At 42.6% G+C, this 24,716-nt stretch overlaps 2 protein-coding genes across 2 annotated transcripts in view; one reads left to right on the plus strand and one right to left on the minus strand.

The window, feature by feature from the left end:
- The window catches only part of LOC132877588 (tripartite motif-containing protein 16-like), a 421,828-nt gene that overhangs the window by 134,908 nt on the left and 262,204 nt on the right, over nt 1-24,716 (plus strand). The gene's annotated exons all lie outside the window — the stretch shown is intronic.
- LOC132879325 (tripartite motif-containing protein 16-like) overlaps nt 5,317-24,716 on the minus strand; it is a 63,009-nt gene continuing 43,609 nt past the window's right edge. Inside the window, exons 5-6 of the mRNA XM_060913719.1 lie at nt 9,769-9,828; nt 5,317-6,099 (exon numbers count right to left, since the gene is read on the minus strand). Of these exons, the coding sequence (XP_060769702.1) occupies nt 5,561-6,099; nt 9,769-9,828 (599 nt within the window). The 3' untranslated portion in view covers nt 5,317-5,560. The remainder of the gene's footprint in view (nt 6,100-9,768; nt 9,829-24,716) is intronic.

Raw genomic sequence — 24,716 nt, forward strand, 5'->3', positions numbered from 1 at the left:
ATACTGAGAAGAGACCGACTGCAGCAGAGAGAAGGGAGATTATTAGGATTGTCGCTGCTGAAATACTGACTGTATGCAAGAAACCTGGAAAGAGGCACATCACTGAAATTGCAAGGAAAATGGTAATTCACTACCCAAAATCCTTCCGAGATGAGATTGAGGGACAGGTTGTCGGCACTGGGCATGACTCACTTGTGAAACAGTTCATATCTCGGATTGATAACTATAGACGACTCCAAGCTCCTGCCCAGAAAAGGCTTTCTGAAAGTGACACTCCTGACAATGCAAAAAAAGCATGCAGAGATGCATATGGCTGCATTAATCCTGACCCAGAGCTTCCTGCTGGTGAAACAAAAGATGAGCAAAAACAAGAACTAATGAAGATGTTCAAAGACAAAGATGCAAAGAAAATAGAAAGACTGATGGTTGAGACGTTTCCCTCACAGAGGAGAGACATACTGTCAGGACTGAAGGAGACAGAAGAGATCCTTAAGGAATGGCCTTTCGTCTGCCAGGAAATTGGAATGAGGCTTCATTTCAGAGAACTAACAGGTGTCCAGATTGATGACAGCTTTGAAGAGTCCACAGCCACCAAGTTCAGAAGAATCCTGCTGTATTTTCAGTTTATTCAAACTGAGCCGTCCAGCAGAGCAGGCACTATTCTGAACCAAGCCCTGGCAGGAGGTGATGAAACTTGTGCAGCTGTACTGATGCTTCTTGTCCATTTTAAAGAGCTGGAAGACAAGATGTTAGTAAATGTCGATGACCCCACCAAGCTACCATGGACACCCTGTGTTGTGGTCTGTGGTAGGTGTGCCAAAAAATAATGTTATGACTTATTTTAATATCTTTGTTTACACACATGGAGTGTACCATACACTGCAAAACATGTTTAGAGCTGGAGAAATCATTTTACATAGTTTAAATTTTTTTTTTTTTTTACACTTGGCACAGTTCTTGTTTTGCAGTGTGCGGAACACAGCTCCTGGCTTACTTAACCATTAGGGATCCATATACATGTAGCAAACTACTTACTGGCTATGGTAATAATACTCTCGCACTGTTTTCAGGTAATAGCCCACTCACTGCCAAGATGTTCATGGTTGCTGTGGACCAGGTCATAGTCAACGAACAGCTTCACCAAAGCATTCCAGATGATGATGATCTGCTCATATTACCTGCACAACATTGACTACCCAGTGGAACTTGCCGCTACTCTGGAGTTCTTGCAGAGGTACACTTTCAGAATGCATGCACACGCTGCTTTACAGGTAGATAATGTAGAATTTGCCAGTTGATGTTTGTAAACACACAGCATTCAAACCTGGCAACTCCTCCCCAGCTCATAACTCTGACCTGCGTATCTCAAGGAAATTTAATTGAATGCAACTGGACTTGGTTATGTCTTTGAAGACGTTTCACCTCTTCGTCAGTTCATGCTCGTCTGACTAGGCTGGACTAGACTAGGACTAGTCCTAGGTGAAACGTCTTCAAAGACGTATAACCAAGTCCAGTTGTGTTCAATTAAATTTCCTCATGATAACTATGACCTGGCTGAATGAGGATATTCACAGGCTCTGAGACATGCGGTACGTATACATACTGCTCAAGTTAGGAGTCTCAGTGCATTTCTACTCCCAACCCCCTCTAATGATTGGAAATTGCATAGTGTAGCTTTGTGAAAACGTATTAAGGCCCAGTCCCACTGGCCGATGGACACAAAACGTATGCAAAAAGGACACAGCGGATGAGCAAAATTTCGGGGGTGGCTCTATCCGTTTTCATCCGCTCCAGAAATGGACAAAATTGGCAAAAACAGAACGGAAAAGAACAGACGTGGGTAGTATATAGTGGGGATGTTAAACGCATGTTCATAGGAAGCCTAGCGGATGGAAGTGGATGACAGCTCCGAAGGGGTTACCGGTGATAACTGAGAAGCGGACGCATAGCAGAAAGAGCGGATGCATAGCGGGTGAAGGGGATGCATCACGTACGCCTAACGGAAACAAAGGGGATGCTGCGCGGATGTATATCGGATGCAGACCGTTCACTGCGCTAGGTGTCCTTCTACATACTCTAGACATACTCCAGACATCCTAAATATACGAGATACATCCCAGATATAAACGCTTTGTCCGTTTTGAATACTTTATATACGAGATGCATACGCTAACATCCTTTCTATTTCCGTGCTACTAACGATGAATAGACGTTTCATGTACCTTATCTTTCCTCCCTCTTTCCGTTTTCAGCTGCAGCGGATGTGAGTTGCAAGGATGCCCAGAGGATGCAGAGAGGATACAGCAGACGTTTAACGGATGATAACGGACATAGAACGTTTGTTGCTCGTATATGTCACGGATTTACATCGTACACGGCGGAAAGTTCATCCGTTCTAAAAGTTTTGTGCAGCTCAAAACTTTTTGCGTGGATGAAATCACAGTGGATGGATGCTCGATGGATAGAGCGTATGAAGCACGTATGCAATGAGTACACAACGGATGCATAGCGTTTTCCAACGGATGGCAAAGATTTTTTTACGTCTTACATCCTCTTTGCATCCATAAGTGCAGTGGGACCGGGCCTTTAACTTTGTATCTAAAGATGCTGTTTCACTGGCTTTAATGCCAACATTAGTTTTCTCTGAATGGTTTGTGTTAAATGTTCTTCCAACAGATGCATCTTCAGAATCAACCCAGATCAAGGGACCAAAGTCGAGCGAAAAGCAAAGGGACGTCAGTATGCTGTCAACCCAAGGGTGCTGAGCCTCATTTCCAAAATTGCCAATTTTGAATGGACAGAGTAAAAGGGTGAGATCACTACCTCACCAAACAAACACGTGTCCATGTGAATGCCAGGACCAAAGGTTTCCAAGTAGAACAGTGCATTGAAATAAGTTGATGAATGTTATTGAAGTGTTAATTCATTTGAGACAAACTTTTTGTAAGCACAGCCTTTATATATATATAATTTATTTTTATTTTTTATTTTTTTAAACTTGCAATAGATTGAAGATTTCTGTTCTCAGTGTCTCACTCTGTGGCTGGCATGTTATTGTTGGATATAAGGTGCATCAGACTTGTTCATGTGTTAGGCCTATTTGGCGCACACAAATTGAAGCTTCAATTTGGAGGCCCTTCATTCAAAAGAGCACTCTGGGGGTTCATGATGCCCTTATCATTAAGTGTAAATGCATTGATGAATGTTTGAATAAAACATTCAACAGCAAGAAGCTAATTGTTGTTGCTACTTCCTGCCTGGACTATTGCAATCCTTTTTCCTGACTTTGCCTTTCCTCATTTTATTTTTGTCAGATTCATTGGCATTATATCCGGAATTACAGTTTGAATATTAAAGTATAGAAGTCTACACCAGCACTTTTATACATACCATACAAGTACTAGTGAACAAGATTGTGAATAAGATTTACTTTAAAATTACAGAGAAAAACGTTAGATTGTTAGTAGACTTACCAGTAAACCTTTTATATAACAAGCTACATAGTTAATTACAGGTTGAATGTCTAATTACATGCAAATAAAAATAAGATTTACCTTAAAATTACAGAGAAGTGTTAATATTGTTAGTATGGACAAACTTTAATATACCAGGCTACATATTTAATTACAGATAATTACTGTCATTTTACATGAATTTGTATGTATTTTAAGAAAACTGAAAAGATCATGTAAAATGAATATGGTATTTTTCTGTAAAAAAAGAGAAATGTAGTTTATTACTGTCATAATACTTAGAATAACAGATGGATTGTTGATTTACAGATAATGTCTAATTTTAGTTTTGTACACTATTTTTATAGACCAAGAAAACTGCTGTAAAAAATTAGTCATACTGTAAAATTAGGTTTCTTACAGTGTTCCTCATATCTGGAAATTTAATAACTAATTACAGAACCGTGAATTTTGTGATCAGGTGGAGTCTCTTATTTTGGAGGTTGAAGAGTTAGACATGTCTGATGGGGTAAATGGGAATGGTTTAAGTTTAAGGTCAAACAAATAGCAATTGGCATGGGTAAAAAACTCACGTATAAGGCAAGTTTATTTATATAGCACATTTCATACACAGTGGCAGTTCAATGTGCTTTACAGAAGTAAAAGCAAAACAGTAAGCAATAGAAAATAAAATTACATAAAATAAATGGGGAAGAAAAATAAGAATTAAACAGTAGAAATAAAATAAAATGAAATAAAAGTTCAATTAAAATAAGAAGACAAGAACAAAAGGATCTGATTGATAAAATTAATACATTAGTAAATAACACAACTATCCTTTGAAAACATTTCAGAATTAGTCACTGTAGTCTCAATGAGAAGAAATGTACACAATAAAGGCAAATGGAGCTTCCACTCGATCAAGAGCTGGATGGATCGAACAGGGTGAAAAAAGTTCATCGTATTTCTTCAGACTTGAAAAACAAAGACAAACTAAGAAAAAAAATGAGTAAGCTTATGACCAATGATAATATAATAGAAGATCAGAAATGAGTACGGGATGGAATTTGGCTCGTTTATTGTAACTTAAATTTAATAAATCAGAATGTGACATCTTATTTTATCCCATCAATGATAACATCAAAAAACTGGATGAAGACAAACATACACTTGATGAGGAATGAACTATAACAGGAATTGAAATTGCATTAAAAGAAATGAAAAATGGTAAATCACCAGGAATCGATGGCTTAACATCTGAATTTTTAAAATACTTTTGGGTGGATATTAAAAAAATATATTACATAGAGCATTTTTAGAATGCATTCACAAAGGATGTTTATCCTCGACTATGAAGACAGGCTTAATAACCTTGCTACCAAAACCCAAAAAAGACTTCTTGTTGCTAGACAATTGGAGACCTATAACCTTACTATGCAATGATTATAAATTACTTGCCTTAGTATCTGCTAATCGTCTAAAGCGTGGACTTGTAAAACTTGTAGACGAATATCAATCAGCCTTCATGAAGGGAAGATATATTCAAAACCACGTCCGACTGATTCTGGATATGATTGATTACCAATCGATTATTCAATCAGTCTTGTTTTATTTCTAGACTTTTTCAAAGCATTCGACACTGTGGAGCACGATTTTATGTTTATAAAACTCAAAACTCTTGGATTTGGAAAAGGGCTCTGCAAGGTTATTAAAATATTTCACAATGATATTGATAGTTATATCTCCCTTAACCCTGCAATGACACCAAAATTTAAGATGTTACGTGGACTCAGACAAGGCTGCCCAATTTCACCAAAATTATTTTATGTCCACAAATGCGAGCGTACTTAACCTTGTGGAATAATATGAAACAAACAGAACTTTATAATGTGAAGGTCATGAGATCATTTTCTTTTTAAATTTGACGAGTTTCTTGTCTGACAGTTAATTTTTAACATTTCCTTTTTAATTATTTTAAATTATTCATCTGTTTTAATTAAAATATTAAAATGAGTGTTTTTGTGCAGCTGGATTGTGTTCTAGTGAAACAGACGACTGAGCAACAACGTGGCAACATGCAGGAATTTTACAGAAAACACTACACACTTTTATTCTGGATCACACAATCTCACTGCAGAACCAGAAAACAAGGAGTACCTAAACCCAAACCCAGCGTATAGAGTCTGAGTGAATGTGGTGTGGACTCTGTGGAGGAGCTTCATCGTGTCAGAGACGCTGTAGAAGGACAGAGTTCCTGCACTGTGATCCACATACACTCCTATTCTGGAGGGTGATGGAACTCTGAGATCAGTCTTAATGCTGTTGTGATAGAAAGAGAGAGAAGAAGAAGAACACCACAGACTCCAGGACTGATTGTTGAATCCAAACCCACACTCATTACCCCGTCCTTTCCTGCTGATGTCTTTATATGAAACTGATATGGACACACCAGCACCGCTCCGCTCCACCTCCCAGTAACAGCGTCCACACACACTCTCCTTACACAACACCTGCTCCCAGTAATCAAATCTCTCTGGATGATCAGAGTAACGCTGCTCTCTCCCACTGTCTCTCACCGCTCTGTTCTTCTCAGACAGAATGAGGAGACGATGTGCCGTGTTGGGATCCAGAGTCAGATAACAGAAATCTAAAATAAAAGAGAAAAACAAACTGAACAATGTGAACATGAATATCCGCGCTGGGGGCGTGGTCACGAAAACAGCAGTTCGGTTGCAGTGAAAACTTTTCTCTGTACAACAACCAATCAGAATTCAGATGCATTCCGTTGCCAAGTAAAACAGTGTTGCCAGATTGGGCGGTTTTGACGTTATTTCGGCGGGTTTTTATCAGATGTTTATAAACATTTCGCACGAATGTTCTGTGTGAGAATGCAGCCAGAGACACTTCTACAGCCTTAGAAGGACTTTGATGCAGCGCATTCTATGTACTATCTCCGTCCACTAGTCTACATCCAATCCAGTGGCGGCTGGTGGGCTTTGAAATAGGCGAAGCTCAGTTTTAGGTCTACGTAATACAATTTTTCAATTATTTGTTATTTGTCATGAGTCAATTTGTTGTTATGTGGGTCTGTCTCAGAAACTGGTCTCTCATTTGGGACATTATGGTCAAAAAATAAATTTTCTAATATTTTACTATATATATATATTTTTGCATTTACCTAACACTCAATGTTTCTTTTATCATGTTTAATAAGAATAAAGATAGTGTCTTGCTTTATCTGGCCTCTGCTGTGGAATTTTTTTTTATTACAACTCAAATGTTTTTGTAAAATTTTAAAATTTTGAAAAAATTTCCTCTTTTTGATTGATTGGGTTAAAAATGCCAAGTTATGATGACAATTGATTATTCACTTAAATATGAATAATACGATACCATTTTGGGCATTTGATATGGCAAAATAGGACACAATGGAAAAATTAAGAACGCACCGGAAAGATGAGAATAACGGAGGTGGTAAAAGAACAGCGACTGTACCGGCTGAAGGTCGCGTGGGTCTCTGCTGTGGCGCACAAGCAATAGGACATCACTACCGCACTGGACAGAACGCGAGGTGGGGGCGGGGCAAAACGACTGGCCGTACTTTGCCATTATAGCAGATAGATACCAGCTGTTAGCAGCTAGCACTGCAGATCCCAATAAGGCTCAAGCTAGCATACAACCACGTTGATTGAACTACAAATGAAATAAATGACTGAATTCACAAATGATCAAACTGATAGAATGGATGAAAGTTAACGGAGCACAATGAGTAATATTTACATTTATTTACAGAGTAATGAACAGAGACATCAATGAGAAGAAACGTTTATATGAAAATAAATTCGGACAGCACTTTGGCACACAACTACACTTTCTCGACATCCGCTAGGGACTGACTGATCATGCTTCCGTGTTCCTCGCCGAAGTACAGCGACTGCCCTCCTCATGTCTTTCAAACACCACCTCCAATAATCCTTTATCAGCCCGGCTTCTTGGCCCGCCCATGTCCCGTTTACCCCCAGAAATACCCGGCTTCCCCGGAAGTGACAATTTTGTCGATTTTAACCAATAACAACTAGCCGAAATTGGCTGTTCAGAGCCGTCTCATAGACGGCAACGGATACCCGGCTGCCAGTCCATAGAGCCCATTGAAATAAGAAAGGTTACAGCCTGGCAGCAAAGGTGATTCTCGTAGCGATCTGCAAGTTCGTCAGACATCACTCAAATAAGTTACAGGATGACATAGGGATAGTTATGAACATAAATACAATCTTGGGCATATATTATGTTATGCAAGTTATTGTTTTAATGAGAATTCAACGTCGTAGACGCCGCAGTTTGGGGAGAGAATTTTAGGGGAAGTTCGGCTTCCCTTGTTGTCTCTGAGAAATCACCCCGATCCAATCCAATCCATATTAAACACTTCTGTGACCCAATCAGAGATCGCGGGCATCACACGACACAAAGACCTAGTTTACCCAGCACCCCTTAGGTATTTTAAACAACCAAAATCGAGCATTGGCTTAAATTGATCATTAACAAACATTTATCTCATTAAGTATTATTTAAACAAAACAATGTCGATGTAACTGTAAGACTAATATGAATGTGTGTAATGTAGTGCAGAAACTGAACTCATAAACTATAAATAAGAATGACGCAATCCATTGTCCATTTTCTCTTCTCATGTTACATTCAGCCATGCATCGCAGCCTAACTTTTTTTTTTAATTGAAGTATATAAAACAGGTACAATCTAACAAATCCACAAAAATCAGGATAACAGATGAAGAAAATACATGGATGGAGACAAAAAAAAATTAAGCAGAATAACTAGGCCTATAAAATTAATAAAACAAACAGGATAAAAAGATAAATAAATAAAAAATAAATAACCTCAGCAATGCAGATGTTAGCGATGCATCGTAGCCTAACATAGCCTACATAATATTCTGCGTGTGCGCCACCTACTGGTGCATGTAGGATTCAGAACACAGCAGATGATTGCAGAGTTATAATCTGATTGAACCACACGGAGCCGAGTACCAGACAGCAGATTCTTCACCTCCAGCACTGACGGGCTCATGCTGCTATTTGTTCGATTTACAAATAGTATACTGGACTTTAGCTGCATATTTTTACTTTACAAGATAGGCATCAAGTCCATTTTACATTTTAGGTGGTTTTAAGTGCATGTTGGCGGGTTTTGAACACGTTTTGGGCTGGAAAACGTCAGCAGTATCTGGCAACCCTGAAGTAAAATTGTAACCTGTCAAAGTTCTCGAGCCCTCGTGCTGTTTTACCGTTAGATCAATCACATATCAGCTTAAACTAGCATTCTAAAACTAGTTAAAGATCCCACAGAAGAGAGCGACTCCCCCTGCCAGCCTCATGGAACGCAGTGTTTAAGGCTCCGGATGGGTTTTATTTCCATGTATGAGGGAAAGGAACATACACCCTCCTGACAGTCAGTGCGGTATTCGCTTGGAAAACACATTTGCAAATTGGTAGAATGAGTTCATCATCACATGCAAGATTTGCAGTTAATCAAATGGATTTCATATTATTATTATTATTATTATTATTATTATTCATGAATTACTACAGTTCTGAACTTCAAATGTTAAAAGTCTGGCCTTTGGAGAGATGATGGAGACTCTTTTGGTGGAACACAACGGAGCAAAATATTGTGAACCTCTAATGTTGACCTGAAGTTGGCACCACTGGGGGTTGGCATTGGGTTTTTGTCCCCACCAATGTTAATACCAAACCTACGCCCTTGCCTACATGTTATCTCGTTCTAATTGTTGTGACTTTTATCCAAATGACAGCTGGCAATACGTTGTTACTTTGCACTTTTTGTTGATCTGGGTACTAATCTTTGAGAAACTGGATTGGCAGAATGTTGCCTGTGAAGAAAAGAATGTCTTTTTATTACCCTGTGCCAAGTTAATATTCACTTCAGTGCAATTTTTAAGAGCCATAAATTGTATTTTATTTATTGTTTTTGTTGTGAGTGGTTTTGTTTGATTGTTGTTTTATTTCTTTAGCTTATTTATTTAGATTTATTTTTTACATTCCACTGTTGAATTGAATAAGTTGACTGAATTAAAAAGTTTACTGTTCTATGAAAGGGTGTATTTGCATGATCATTATTATTTTACTAGTGGGATAAAATTGTCTTGAAAAGACGTCAACAATAATATCGTTTATCGCAATAATTTGAGACAATATATCGTCCAACAAAATTTGTTATCATGACAGGCCCAGAAGAGTGTGTGTGTGTGTGTGTGTGTGTGTGTGTGTGTTAGATGTACATTTCAGAAAGTCTTCTCTGCTCTGTGGTTCTGGTTCTGAAATGATCTGAACTGCTGCAGCTGTGGAGAGAAAAATAGAAACATGAGTTTGTGTAAAAGATGGAAAGAGTTTAAAGTGATCCAGTCAGTTTATTCATTTTAAATCAGTGTTTTAGTTCAAAGTGTCGGGTGAATAAAGTGTCTGCAGAAAAGAAAGCAGGAGCATCGCTAAGAAATAACACATCACTGTGTTTCTCCAGCAGGAACAGCTCCTCTTACCATGTGGAGGGATTTTGTTGAATTCCTCCTCACAGAATTCCTCGAGTCTCTTTTTCAGATCTGAGAGAGAATTCCTCACTCCATCAAATGAGAGATGTTGATGGACAGTGATGCTGGATGTGTGAAAGTTTGGTCTTTCTATTTCAGGAGAGCGACGTCCAGAAGCTAAAACCTACAGAAAGCAAATGAAATGTAAAACCCACTTGTGATGTCAGACAGGGACATTTATTGTTCCCTTAATGAGAGGTGTTTTAGAGAGTGTGTGAGGAACAGCTGGCTCTGTAGATCAGACAGTGAGTGTTACCTGGAGGAAATGGATGTGATCGTGTGTGTGTGAAAGCTGCTCCAGCTCAGTGACTCTCCTCTGAAGATCAGCAATCTCCTGCTCCAGTTGCTCCAGGAGTCGTTCAGCTCGACTCAGTTCAGCCTTCTCCTGATCTCTGATCAGCTCCGTCACCTCCCAGCGCTTTTTCTCCATGGAGCTGATCAGCTCAGTAAAGATCCTCTCACTGTCCTCCACTGCTGTCTGTGCACTGAGCTGTTAGGACACACACACACACACACACACACACACACACACACAAGATTTAAAGCTCATCTATCATTCCCTCTCTTACTGGGACTGTAAATGACTCGTTGTCCATGTTGTGTGTGTTTCTAGGAGCAGCTCTGTCTCTGCTCACTGCTCACCTTTATAGTGTTCACAGCCTGTTTCAGCTCCTGCACCTTCTTCTGCTTCTCCTGGATTCTCTGCTGGGATTTCATCTGCTCCTCCTTTAACTCACTCTGAGGACAAATAAAATACATTCAGCTTTTTATACAGTACGAGCGAACTGGTTCCATATTAATGTCAGTTCAAAGTACATTCATGTTTCACTCTGAAGGTTATGTACTGTGTGTGTGTGTGAGAGAGAGAGAAATGTTCACTAACTGGTCTGGGCTGGGTTGTGTGTGTCTGTGTGTGTGTGTGTGTGAGAGAGAGAGAGAGAGAAAGAAAGAGAGAGAGAGAGAGAGAGAGAGATGTTCACTAACTGATCTGGGCTGGGTTTCCCGAAAGCCTCTTAAGGCCAAGAGAGTTTTTAATGACCTCTTAAGATCCATCATCAAGCTAACGTGGTTTTCCCGAACAACATCGTAGCACAAGTCGTCCTTTAGTTTGCTCGGAATTTACGAGAGACCCGGAGCACTCGTTCAAAACAAAGAGCGACTCGCTCGCTGCCGAATCCACAGAATGCGCATGCGGCTCTGAGGGACTCTCACAGTCAGCGGGGGAAACTGGGGTTGAATCTGCTGGTGGTGTTCAATTAGTTTTCTTGTACATTGCAAGTACATCGAGTTAATTATCAGAGGTGGACAGTAACAAAGTACATTTACTTGAGTTCTGTACTTAAGTACACTTTTTGAGTATCTGTACTTTACTTGAGTGTTGTTTTTTTTTAAACTTATGACTTTTCACTGGTGGCACGGTGGTGTAGTGGTTAGCACGGTCGCCTCACAGCAAGAAGGTTCCGGGTTCGAACCCAGTGGCCGGCGAGGGCCTTTCTGTGTGGAGTTTGCATGTTCTCCCCGTGTCTGTGTGGGTTTCCTCCAGGTGCTCCGGTTTCCACCACAGTCCAAAGACATGCAGTTAGGTTGACGTGGGGCGGCCTTGGGCTGAGGTACCCGGGTGCTGTGTGGCTGCCCACTGCTCTGGGTGTGTGCACATGTGTTTACTGCTTCAGATGGGTTAAATGCAGTGTTAGGGTTTTGCTGGGATTCGAACCTGGTTCGTTGGTGTGATGATCCAGCAAACCCCCACTAGGCCACCAGGGGGATGACTCAAATGCAGAGGCGTGAGGCGGAAGTAGAAAAAGAATCAAAAAGGTTTATTTAAACTATATACACTATATACAGGGCAAAACAAAAGACAAAAAAAAAAAAAACCAAAGAGTATAATCCAAAAGAAAAGCAAAGTGCAAAAATACAAAAGCTAAGAAGATCAAAAAACACAGTACAAAGGAAACTGGAGATAAACATAACAGCACAAAGACTCCGTGACAAGAGGACTGAACTCAGGGGTATAAATAGACAAACTAATTAAGGACACAGGTGAAGATAATTAGGCAATTAACACAAACACAAAACACAGGAACAGTGGCGGCCTCTAGAGGCCAAAATAAACACGACATGAAAAGGAAATAACAGCGGCCTCTAGAGGCCAAAACAGTCCTAGTCCTAACAGGACCCCCCCCTCTAGGAGCGTCTCCTGACGTTCCCAGGGCGATCCGGATGGGCCGAATGGAAGTCCCGACATAGTTCTTTATCAAGGACATCCCGAGCAGGAACCCAGCAGCGCTCCTCAGGACCATAGCCCTCCCAGTCCACCAGATATTGCAACCCGCCGCGGACCCGGCGGGAGTCAAGCAGGCGATTCACAGTGAACACAGTCTGCCCCTGGAAGATGCGGGGGGGTGGGGGGTTCCTAGGGGCAGGGGCATACGTAGACGTCAGTACGGGCCGTAACAGGGAAACATGGAAAGTGGGGTTGATCCTCAGAGTCCGGGGCAACTGGAGCCGGTAGGAGACAGGGTTCACCCTGCGCACCACCTTGAAGGGGCCAATGTAGCGAGGAGCAAGCTTGCGGTTCTCCACCCGCAGTGGAAGGTCCTTAGTGGACAGCCAAACACGCTGCCCAGGGCGGAAAGCGTGTGCAGGTCTTCTATGGCGGTTGGCCTGAGTCTGGTTGGTTCTGGAGGTCTGTATGAGGGTCTTCCTGACCTTGCTCCAGGTCTTGCGACACCGTCTCACATATTGGTTGACCGAGGGCACCCCCGCGTCCTCCTCCTGGTCCGGGAACAGAGGTGGCTGGAACCCGAATTGGCACTGGAATGGCGACAGCTTGGTGGCCGATGACTGCAGGGTGTTGTGGGCGTACTCCGCCCATGGCAGCCAGGTGCTCCACGATGTCGGGTTATCCATAGCCAGGCCTCGCAGGGTGGTTTCCAGGTCCTGGTTGAGCCTCTCCGTCTGACCATTGGACTGTGGGTGAAACCCAGAGGAGAGGCTGGCAGTGGCTCCGATGACCTTGCAGAACCCGTGCCACACTCGGGAGGAGAACTGGGGCCCTCGGTCTGAGACGATGTCCTGTGGAAGACCAAAGACTCGGAAGACATGATTAAACAAAAGTTTCGCAGTTTCAAGAGCAGAGGGGAGTTTGCACAGTGGTATGAAGCGGCAGGCCTTGGAGAATCTGTCAACTAAGACCAAAATGACCGTGTTACCTTGTGACTCAGGGAGACCCGTGATAAAGTCGACTGCCACGTGGGACCAGGGACGCCGGGGAATGGTCAGAGGATGCAGGAGACCCTGGGGACGCTGTCGTGGGTTCTTGGTTCTGGTGCAAACCTCACAGGACAGGACAAATGACCTTACTTCCTTCTCCATGTTAGGCCACCAGAAGCGTCTTTTCAGGAAGTCCAGGGTCCTCCGAGCTCCCGGGTGGGCGGTGAGAGGGGAAGAGTGACCCCACTGGAGAACCTTGGCCCGGGCTTGATGTGGGACGTACAAGAGGCCTGGTGGCCCCGTCCCAGGACCGGGGTCCTGGCGTTGGGCTCGTCGGACAGCCTCCTCAATACCCCAGCGGACAGGGGCCACAATCCGGGACACAGGGATAATAGGCCCGACTTCATTCTCCCTGTTAGTGGCAGAGAACAGTCTGGACAGTGCGTCAGGTTTGGTGTTCTTGGAGCCGGGGCGGTATGAGAGGGTGAAGTCAAACCGACTGAAAAACAGGGCCCACCTAGCCTGTCGAGGGTTCAGTCTCTTGGCTTGCTGGAGGTACTCCAGGTTCTTGTGGTCAGTCCAAACCAGGAATGGATGTTGTGCTCCCTCCAGCCAGTGCCTCCACTCCTCAAGGGCCAGTTTGACCGCTAGCAGTTCTCGATCCCCCACATCGTACCGGGACTCAGCAGGACTCAGGCGGTGGGAGAAGTAAGCGCAGGGGTGCAGCTTTCCTTCCGAACGTTGAGAGAGCACCGCGCCGACACCACTGTCCGAGGCGTCCACCTCCACGATGAATGGTTGGGAGGTGTCCGGGAGAACCAGAATGGGTGCCGTGCAGAAGCGGTCCTTGAGGTCTTTGAACGCCTTTTCTGCCTGAGGAGACCAGCCATAAGATCCACCTGTCCCTTTGGTGAGGTCTGACATGGGTGCTGCCACAGAACTGAAGTTCCTGATGAACTTGCGGTAGAAGTTAGCGAATCCTAAGAACCGCTGAACCTCCTTAACGGACTTGGGAGTAGGCCAATCCCGGACGGCCAGGGTCTTGGCAGGGTCCATTTGGAGTTGGCCTGTCCGTACAATAAATCCCAGAAAGGAGACCTCGGGAACATGAAATTCGCATTTCTGGGCCTTGGCGAACAGATTGTTCTGTAGCAGCCTCTGGAGAACCTGGCGGACATGGTGGCGGTGCTCCTGCACGGTCTTGGAAAAGATAAGGATGTCGTCGAGGTAGACAAAAACGTATAGGTTAATCATGTCCCTTAAGACGTCGTTGATTAGGGCCTGAAAAACAGCTGGTGCGTTGGTGAGTCCGAAGGGCATCACCTGGTATTCGTAGTGCCCAGACGGGGTGTTAAAGGCAGTCTTCCACTCGTCTCCCTGTCGGATACGGATGAGGTGGTATGCGTTCCGTAGGTCCAACTTGGTGAAGACGGTGGCGCCTTGGAGCAGGTCGAAAGCTGTGGACATCAGCGGAAGGGGATATCGGTTGCGCACAGTGATCTTATTCAGGCCCCTGTAATCAATACATGGTCGGAGCCCCCCATCCTTTTTGCCGACAAAGAAGAAGCCGGCTCCAGCAGGTGAAGTGGAGGGTCGAATAAACCCAGAGACCAGGGCATCTTTGAGGTATTCCTCCATGGCCTTGCGTTCTGGCTGAGAGAGTGAAAACAGTCTGCCACGAGGAGGGGTAGTCCCAGGGAGCAAGTCGATGGCACAGTCGTAGGCCCGGTGCGGAGGAAGAACGGCGGCCCTGCTCTTGCTGAATACCTCCTTGAGATCCCAGTACTCTGTGGGAACTTGAGATAACTCGGTGAGATCAGGGGGCTCGGCAGGAGACACAGGAGAGCTAGAGAGCAGACAAGAGGCATGGCATGCAGGGCCCCATTCCACAACCTGGCTTGTTACCCAGTCTATGCGAGGGTTGTGGCGAGTAAGCCAAGGAAGGCCTAGAATAACTGGGAACTCAGGTGAAGGAATCAGGTGCAGGGATATTTCTTCCTTGTGACCTTGAGACTGGAGGAAAACTGGAGAAGTAACTTGGGTGACTCTTCCATCACCTAACGCTTGGCCATCGAGGGCAGACACAGACAGTGGGACTTCAAGAGGTGCAGTCGGAATATTGATGCTTTGGGCGAAGTGAATATCCATAAAGTTCCCAGCCGCCCCTGAGTCTATCAAAGCTTGACAAGAGTGGACAGACTCACCCCAGGAGATGGAGACCGGGATGTAGATTCCTTGGCCAGGGAGTCCGGGAGAGAGGGTAGGCCCCGTCACAACCCTCCCTCGGCTGGACGGGGCGGTCCTTTTCCCAAGAGTTCGGGACATGATGCTCGGAAGTGACCAGGCTTGCCACAGTAGATGCAGCACTTGTCCCTCCTTCTGCGCTCCCTCTCAGATGCGGAGAGGCGAGTACGACCCACTTGCATGGGTTCTGGACAGTCACTGAAGGAGGTAGACGGTCTCCAGGTAGAGGTAGGGAGGCTGGGGGGGCTCAAGGCTTGGTGGCGTTCTCTCATCCTGTTGTCCAGACGAATAGCATGTGAGATGAGGGTTTCGAGGTCACTTGGGCATCCAATAGAGGCCAGACCGTCCTTGATGGGGTCAGACAGACCATGGTGGAAGGCTGACACCAGGGCAGTCTCGTTCCATCCACTTACTGCTGCGAGTGTTCGGAACGAGATGGCGTAATCTGCGACGCTTCCTCCTTGCCGGATGGACATGAGCTTTCGGGCTGCGTCGGTACTGATGTCTGCCTGATCGAAGACCCGAAGCATCTCTTCAGAAAACAGCTGGAAATCAAAGCACTCAGGTCCCTGTCTTTGCCAGATAGCAGTAGCCCAGGCTCGCGCCTTACCAGCTAATAAGGTGATCACAAAGGCAATCTTGCGGCGATCCGTAGTGTAGGTGGTAGGCTGAAGCTCAAAGGTGAGTTGACACTGGGTAAGGAACTCTCGGCACTCACTGTGCTTGCCGTCATACCTCTGTGGTGCAGGAAGGCTGGGTTCACGAGGTGAAGAAGGCAGCATTGCAGGAGGCACTGGAGCAGGAGTGGGAGCTGGATCAGGAGCAGGAACTGGATCAGGAGCAGGAGATGCAGGCAGAGATGTCAGCTGTGCCAGGGTTTTCCCAATTTGCTGAAGCAGTTCCTCGTGGCGAGCGAGGGCCTCACGTTGGCTGGTGAGCGTACGTCCATGAGCGTCCATGGTCGCTCCGAAGCGTGTCAAAGCTGCCATGCTGAGTCGGTCATGACGGAGTCTTTCTGTTAGGGTTTTGCTGGGATTCGAACCTGGTTCGTTGGTGTGATGATCCAGCAAACCCCCACTAGGCCACCAGGGGGATGACTCAAATGCAGAGGCGTGAGGCGGAAGTAGAAAAAGAATCAAAAAGGTTTATTTAAACTATATACACTATATACAGGGCAAAACAAAAGACAAAAAAAAAAAAACCAAAGAGTATAATCCAAAAGAAAAGCAAAGTGCAAAAATACAAAAGCTAAGAAGATCAAAAAACACAGTACAAAGGAAACTGGAGATAAACATAACAGCACAAAGACTCCGTGACAAGAGGACTGAACTCAGGGGTATAAATAGACAAACTAATTAAGGACACAGGTGAAGATAATTAGGCAATTAACACAAACACAAAACACAGGAACAGTGGCGGCCTCTAGAGGCCAAAATAAACACGACATGAAAAGGAAATAACAGCGGCCTCTAGAGGCCAAAACAGTCCTAGTCCTAACATGCAGAGGATGAATTGAAGTGTGCATGTGACAAATAAAGCTTTCTTTCATTTAACTTCACTCCATTTGAAAGACAAATATTGTACTTTTATTCCACGACATTTCTATCAAGGTCCTCGTTACTCGTTACTATGAAGCAGCTTTGAAAGTGGATGTTTTTTTCTTTTCTTTTCTAAAACGTGATTGGTTTTTCCGCAGGTGACACTGAGACAGTCTATCAGTAATCACTAGGGTCACGTCACGTCCATAGACTGGATAAAATCAAGATCAATGATTTCTCCGCAGCATTATTTAACACGATCAGTTGATGGCAGAATGGAAGGAGGCGGTTCTTCTGGGGAATGCACACACCCACGGTTCTATAGCTAGAACCCATGGTTCAGTTTTCTGAAAGGAATAAAGAGTCGTTTCATTTTAAATGTTTGCTTTGTTTGCCTAAAACGGAGCACATCACAGCCTACAAAAACTCCCCATCCAACCTGTGGAAGCATATTGAGGGATATAAACATTTTATTCCAAGAGAAAGCTTGCAGTGAAGTTGTCTGTGCTTTAGAGCTCGCGATAACGTTGCAGTCACTACACAGTCTGATTAGTCAAATGACTTTCTGTGGATTTGCCAAGTTGCCATCGGCTTGTCCACGTGTAATGTTTACACATAGCTAGTTAACTTGGACACTGTTAGTTAGCATGTAAAAACGGAGTTACACTAACATGAATAACGTTCACTTTTCTGAAGTCCTTTCAGAAATGTTTTATCATAATCTTGCCAATTAAACAAAAAAGTAGAAATCTTTCTTTTCTCGTAATATTAGCTGCCCAATATGATTTTGAGTTTGAAAAGAGTTTGCTAGCATGTCAGGTGGAGCTTCACTGACATGATTCCACAGGCAGATTCATATGTGCATGAATACATACACACACGCGCACGTGAGGCCTGTGAGATGGACAGTATTGTACTCGTCAGTCACAACAAATTGCAGGAATTTTTTGTTTTGATGTCAGATGATGGTCTTGCACCTTTTTTTTTTGTCTTGCTTAAAACAGAGTTGCTGTTCAGCCGTTATTAAGCTCGAGGTGCGGATCTGGGTTTTAATCAGGTCGGATTGTCCTTTGTATTTTCTGATCAAGCTGCATTTACAGCAGTGGTGGCTGGTAGTCTTTCAAACAGGGGAGGCTGGTCGGTTACGATATTTCCAGATTTTAAAAGAAAAAACACATCAATTTTGCCCATACTCTTGCCTCTGATCTGGCTGATTGTTGGCAGGGTCACAAACTGTGAAATAACAGGTTCTTTTGGCCCATTAGCCTACTGTCCAATATACATGCTGGTGGTGTTGGGGGGGGGGTATATTTTAACATTTTATATTTTGAAATTGTGGCATATTGTTTAAAAATTGATCATTATTGAAAGCAGCTCTTTGTCAGGAACCTCAGCAGTAGAGCTGGGTGCCACACATTTCATTCAATGACACTTTCCCTATATTTTGCTTATTTTGACTGAGAAATGTTTTATTGACAATTTTGATAACCCTTCACTTTTAATCCAGGTCTGTAGTGTGAAATGTTCTCGGCTGTGTTTTTGTTTAAAAATGTTTTCCAAATTGTAGCTGTGTTTAATTAATATCCAGAAAAATATATATTCCAATATAATATACTCAGCATAAACATTTTAAATAGATTCTATATTTCTGGTCCATCCATGACATATTACTAAAGTAGCCTATTTACTGTTGTTGATGTGGGTCACTTGCTGTTAGCCAATTCACTTTCTCGTACCAGGAGAGCTGAAAGGAACGAGTATTATTCCCTACCTTTTTCACCAAGTCAGTTTGAGGCGTTGGTCTACCCTGCTCTTTAATTTTAATTTTTTCCTCGAAAGGAAGACTGGCAAATGGCTTCGCCAAAATTAAATCAGCAATGCTTGGCATCCGTGCGCAGCTTTCTTGCTAGCTGACTAGCCCCCTCAAGTTCAAGTTCAGTCACTCAAATAAACGAAATTTCTGGAACTAAGATAGCAAACTTGACAACACTATATTTAAACTTTATTTACAATGAAAATATATACAAACTAAAAAAGCTGGTGGAAACCGTATGTAATGAATGAAATCGAAATGTAAGCTGATCTCTTACAATACACCACAGCACTTGCGAATCCGCATGGGACTGAACTGAAATTCACCGCTGCCTGTCTATAGTTGAAACGAGCTGTCAATCAAAGAAAATATCCGGCCGCTTTCACCAATCACCAGTCTCCTCGTGGAAACTGCCATGTCCCTCCCATGTGAGGCTGGGAGTCCATTTTCGAAGTATTTGTCCAATAATCGTCTTGCATTTTGAGATTGACAAGCGCATAGCTCCCAAATGCCATTGAAGTCCACTGAGGCTGGGCTGCATCGCGCTGTCACGAGGGGGAAAAACTCACGCACACATTAGGCGAACTGGGGAAAGTTATAACGGAATGATTTCGCACTGTAGTTGGGTTGAGCACATATATTTCTATGATTCTGGATCTGAAATAGCAATGTTATAAGGTCGGCTATAAAATAAGCCTAGCGCAATTCATCCTACACGATGTTCGTCATTTTTAGAGGAGGCTGAGCCTCCCTCGTTGTCTTAGAGCAATCGCCCGTGACTTACAGCTGTTCCACTGTCTTCCTGATTAACACACACATACATGTGTGTGAGAGAGAGAGAGAGAGAGAGAGAGAGAGAGAGGTTATGATCTGTGTGTAGTGTGTACCTAAGAAGGTTGAATTGACCTCCTTATATACAAGGTTGAATATATACATATATTAAACCTCCTTCGGTACACACTACACACAGATCAAAACCTCTCTGTCCCTCTCTCTCTCTCTCTGTGCACTTATAAGGGAGAACATGGCCCACTCTGCACTGTGGAGAACAGCTGAAATAATCCTGACTGCATGATCGGGGGGTAACAGTGAAATGAGCGAGCACGGGGAACACATTTACCTCATTATTTAGCTTATTATTTGCTCGTTCTTTCATGTGAACATTTGTTCATTTCATTAAAAACACGCTTGGAATAAAAAAATTGCAAAAACATAAAAGAGTTTCATTAATTAATTACCACATTATATATGTAATGCTTCCAGATGATACTATATATTATCTTATTTTAAACACTTTATATTTCATTAGATTTTGGTTAAAAACGAGCACCATGTGACCTTATCGACTGGATTTAGCAACTACAAATGCCTTCAGCAACGACAGTACGATTGCCTTTAGCAGCTACTAATGCCTATATCGGGGACGCCAACTGCAAAGACGCTCTTCATCCTGTTGCTCTCTAGACTCCTTCTTACGAGTGAGTTCCGGAAAACCACACACAGAGACAACGTTCATTCCTTAAGAGAGTCTCTCAACTCTCTCTTTAGGTCTAAAGGGCAACGTTATCAGGAAACCCACCCCGAACCAGATTACGACCATCACTGAAGATAAATTTAACACTCTGTTCACCAGAACACAGACAATTTTAATCAGCTTTTACAGAATCCTTCTGATTGTGACACACATTGAAATTAAAGTTCAAATCATATCACTGACTAAAGCACCTGTTTCTAGATGGGAAACTATAATTAAGATGATTTAATTCTGGAAAGATTTCTAGTTCTCACCTGTTTCTCAGCTCTTTCTATTGCAACTGAAACAGCGTCATGGTCTTTATGTTTCTCCAACATGCACAAAGAGCAAATACATATTTGATCAGTACGACAGTAGATTTTCAGCACTTCATCATGTTCAGAGCAGATCTTCTCTTGGAGTTTTGCTGAGGCTTCAATTAATGTGTGTTTTTTCAAAGCAGGAACTTCAAGATGAGGTTTCAGATGAATTTCACAAAATGAAGTCAAACAAATCAGACAGGACTTGATGGCTTTGTGTTTTCTCCCAGTGCAGAAATCACACTCCACATCTCTAGGTCCAGCGTAACAGCGAGCAGGAGAAGCAGCTTGGACTTCAGTCTTCTTCAGTTTCTCCACCACTTCATCCAGCATGTTGTTTCTGCGTAGAACAGGCCTTGTCGTGAAAGTGTCTCTGCACTGAGGACAGCTGTAGACGCCCTTCTGATCCTCCTGATCCCAGCAGCCATTAATACACACCTTACAGAAACTGTGACCACAGAGGATAGCCACCGGATCCTTCAGGAGATCCAGACACACTGGACACATGAACTGGTCCACAGAAAGCTGATCTACTGAAATACTGGCCTCAGCCATTTTCCTTAAATCACAACGAGAGAGAGAGAGAGAGAGAGAGAGAGAGAGAGAGAGAGAGAGAGAGATCAGTTTTGTTTTCTCTGAAATGACAAGTTACTTCCTGGTTCTGTGTGTGAAAGAGCAATAGAGGAAGAGGAGGAGCACAAACACAGAGAGACCATGAACACTCCTCTATTAACCATTTCATCTCCCTTCAGTACAGAAATATAACTCATGTAGCTGCACTGATTAGGATTAATTTCATGAAATACTCACAGAATGGATCTTAATTTTCTGGACTTTTCCACCTACTGACACCTCAAGCACAACTTTCAGCCTTGTTGATAAATTACAATTGTTTCACTTGAACAGCTTTTTCCTCGTGACATCTTTAAACTGATCTTCATCCCTAAAGAATGTTGGAGCCATTTTAAAAGTGAGGAGGACGCAGCTGTCAGGAAGGAAAACCATATTTTATTGATTTTGCATTGTTTATTGCTAATAGAAATCACAAAAGTGGATCTTTTTTTCTACATAATCTCCATTTCACTCAGTATGAGCGCTCCAGGCTTAACAAGAGCCTGAACTCTTCATGACGTGCTGTTAATGGAAACTAATCCACTTTGTGTTGGGCCACATCCCACTACCTCATCGCAGATTAGTTTCCTGGAGCAGCATGACATCATGATTCATGACATCATTTCCTGACATCATGACATCATTTCCTGACATCATGATTTATCAAGAACATTATTCTGGGTTGATGAAGAATTCTTTCTCATGAACAGATTGTTGAGATGGAAATGAAGTTGGTAGATGAATATGTTTGAGATCAGAGATCCTGAGTCGCCTCAATCAGTCATTAGATGTGTCTTTGAGAAGTAGAACATTGGAGAACCAGGAGGAAACCCACACTGACACGGGTCATTTTACCTTTGGGTCATTTTAACATTGTTAACAGACTGAAATGATTCTCCTGAAAGGCAGAAGAAAGGAATCTGCTAGTAGTGTTAACACAAGACTTTATCTAATCCCAGTCAGTGCAGGGTTCAAACCCCATCCACCAGAAATATCATTAAAATCAAAGGGAAAGGCAGAGACGAGGCGAGATCATCAACAGGAGATCTATAATAATATAATAATGATACATTTAATTTGTTTCACAGCGCCTTTCAAAGCACCCAAGGTCACCTTACAGATAAAAAGTCAACGTTAAAAAGAAAAAACAATGATAAAAACATCAAAATCATAACAGCAAGTGGGTGGCTTAGAGCCCATCTGCTAATTTAAAAAGGTGAGTTTTAAGTGCACTTTTGAATTGTGAAACAGAGTCCAGGGTACGGATATGTGAGGGAAGGGAATTCCATAGTTTCGGACTGGCATATGAGAAAGCCCTTTTCACCCATTGTAGTGAGTCTGACGTTTGGTTCAGCCAATAATCCCGTATTAGATGATCGTAGTGAACGAGAGGGTGTGTAGGTCTGTAGGAGTTCTTTAATATATGGAGGGGCAAGATTATGGAAGGCTTTGAAAGCAGAGCTGGGCAGTATTTTAATTAAATGTATTTACAATACGTATTTAAATACTTTGGTATATTTTTTAATTTGTATTTTGCAAGATTGGAATAAATGAAATGTAGTTTGTAATAAAATATTTTGAGGTACTGTATTTTGTGTATTTCAAATGCTTAAATATTTCTATAAAAACTTATTATTTTTTTTTTTACTCAGTTAAAGACAAGCCAATCACCAGTGGAAATGTTAGGGTCAGATGTAAATCATGTGACACACCCAGTTAGAAATGCGAGATTTCGCATGAGATTTCCGCGTAGCTGTGTGCCTTTGAACCCTAAACTAGGGCCTACACTGTACTACTCTGTAGGCCCTACAGAGTGCGGTTGCTGCTTTCCTCCAGTGACAGAACACGATAAGCAAATGCTCTACTGCTCTGGTGTTCAAGGTCGTGGAAAGAGAATTAAGGTAAAGTGTCTTGTAAAAAAAAAAAAATATATATATATATATATATATATATATATATATATATATATATATATATATATATATATATATATATATATATACACAGTCTTCCCACACACAATGTCAACTGAATGGCATTAGAGTGAAAATTGAAAATTGCATTAAAATAGCAATTCACTGTGTTTTAGCCCCTAAGTAGTAAGCTAGATTGTTAGCTTACTCGTGACATTTTAGCTAACGAAGCCACAACGGATTGATAAATGAAGGTCAGCAAAATGCTTAGGTCAGCTAAATTAATCTAAACGTGCTTGAGCTGTAACTAAACTACATAGTGGTGTGCACAGATAGACACAAGGTGGTGCTCAAGCACCTGCCCCTCTGCCCTCTGTCCAAAAAAGTGCCCTTTTGAAATTTTTTTTTTTACAGTTTACTGAGGCCAATGTCGACATGATCTTTTAGAAAAGCCGTGGCATTAAAAGCGTGTGTGAAAATAATGTCCCGATGTGTGCCCCCTCCGCACACACACCGGACCTCTGTCTCTCTTGCTCTGTCACGTGAACAAGCGTGCAGTGCATTCAATGTGAGGTTGCAGCAGCATAGCGTCCTGGAAGCCACGGCCTTGTCGTAGCGCAGACAACACATCGGGCAGTCAGTCAGCTCTTCCCCTGCCCCACCAGCCAGGTAACACATGAATCGAGTGAAAATGTATTGTTTGCCCTCTAAGCCCAAGCTGTAATTATTTTGTCGTGAAGTAGCCCGTCGCATACAGAAACAACTGCACATGGCAACCTTTGCCAGCTTATTTGCTCCCTTTCCATATGGAGAAACAAACTGAACAACATTTTAAATGTAGCCTAAACCATTGAGGCAATCCCACTCTCCATCAATTCTGACCTGTTTTTATAACATGATTAAGAATATCAGTGATGAATTGATGGAGAGTGGGGTTGCCTCAATGGTGCCCCCATTGTACAGAAACAGTTCTGTAGCTCCAAATTTGTGCCTTATCTCTTGGTTGCATTGTTAGGCTTCCTTTTAGATGAAAATATTTGCTGTAATGTATTTGGTGTAGGTCTTGGATCCTTTTATATCAGTACACCTCCCGATTAGCCTGCTTATCCACATTACAATGCTTTCTCTATGGGGTTTTATGTACTGACCCTAATTTTCCATCAAAAACATGACACAGAACTTCTCTTACTGTAAAATCTTCTTCTCATGTTTGAGTGGTGCTAATTGGAGATATATGCTATGCTGTAAATATAATTAATATGAATTAATATGAATCATTTGTTTTATTTTTGCATACATACAAAAATACAGGAAAACAAGCCAAAATATGATTTCCCAACAGCTCACATTATTAGCAGATGAGCTGACTCACTCTACTTTGCCCTGCAGAACAGTTATGATTCATGTTTTGGTAGTAATTACTGCTTTATAACCTGCTTTTTTAATATCCGGGTCAAAAACGACCCGAACACCACA

Source organism: Neoarius graeffei, chromosome 2 (assembly GCF_027579695.1).
Source record: "Neoarius graeffei isolate fNeoGra1 chromosome 2, fNeoGra1.pri, whole genome shotgun sequence".
NCBI classification, from domain to species: domain Eukaryota; kingdom Metazoa; phylum Chordata; class Actinopteri; order Siluriformes; family Ariidae; genus Neoarius; species Neoarius graeffei.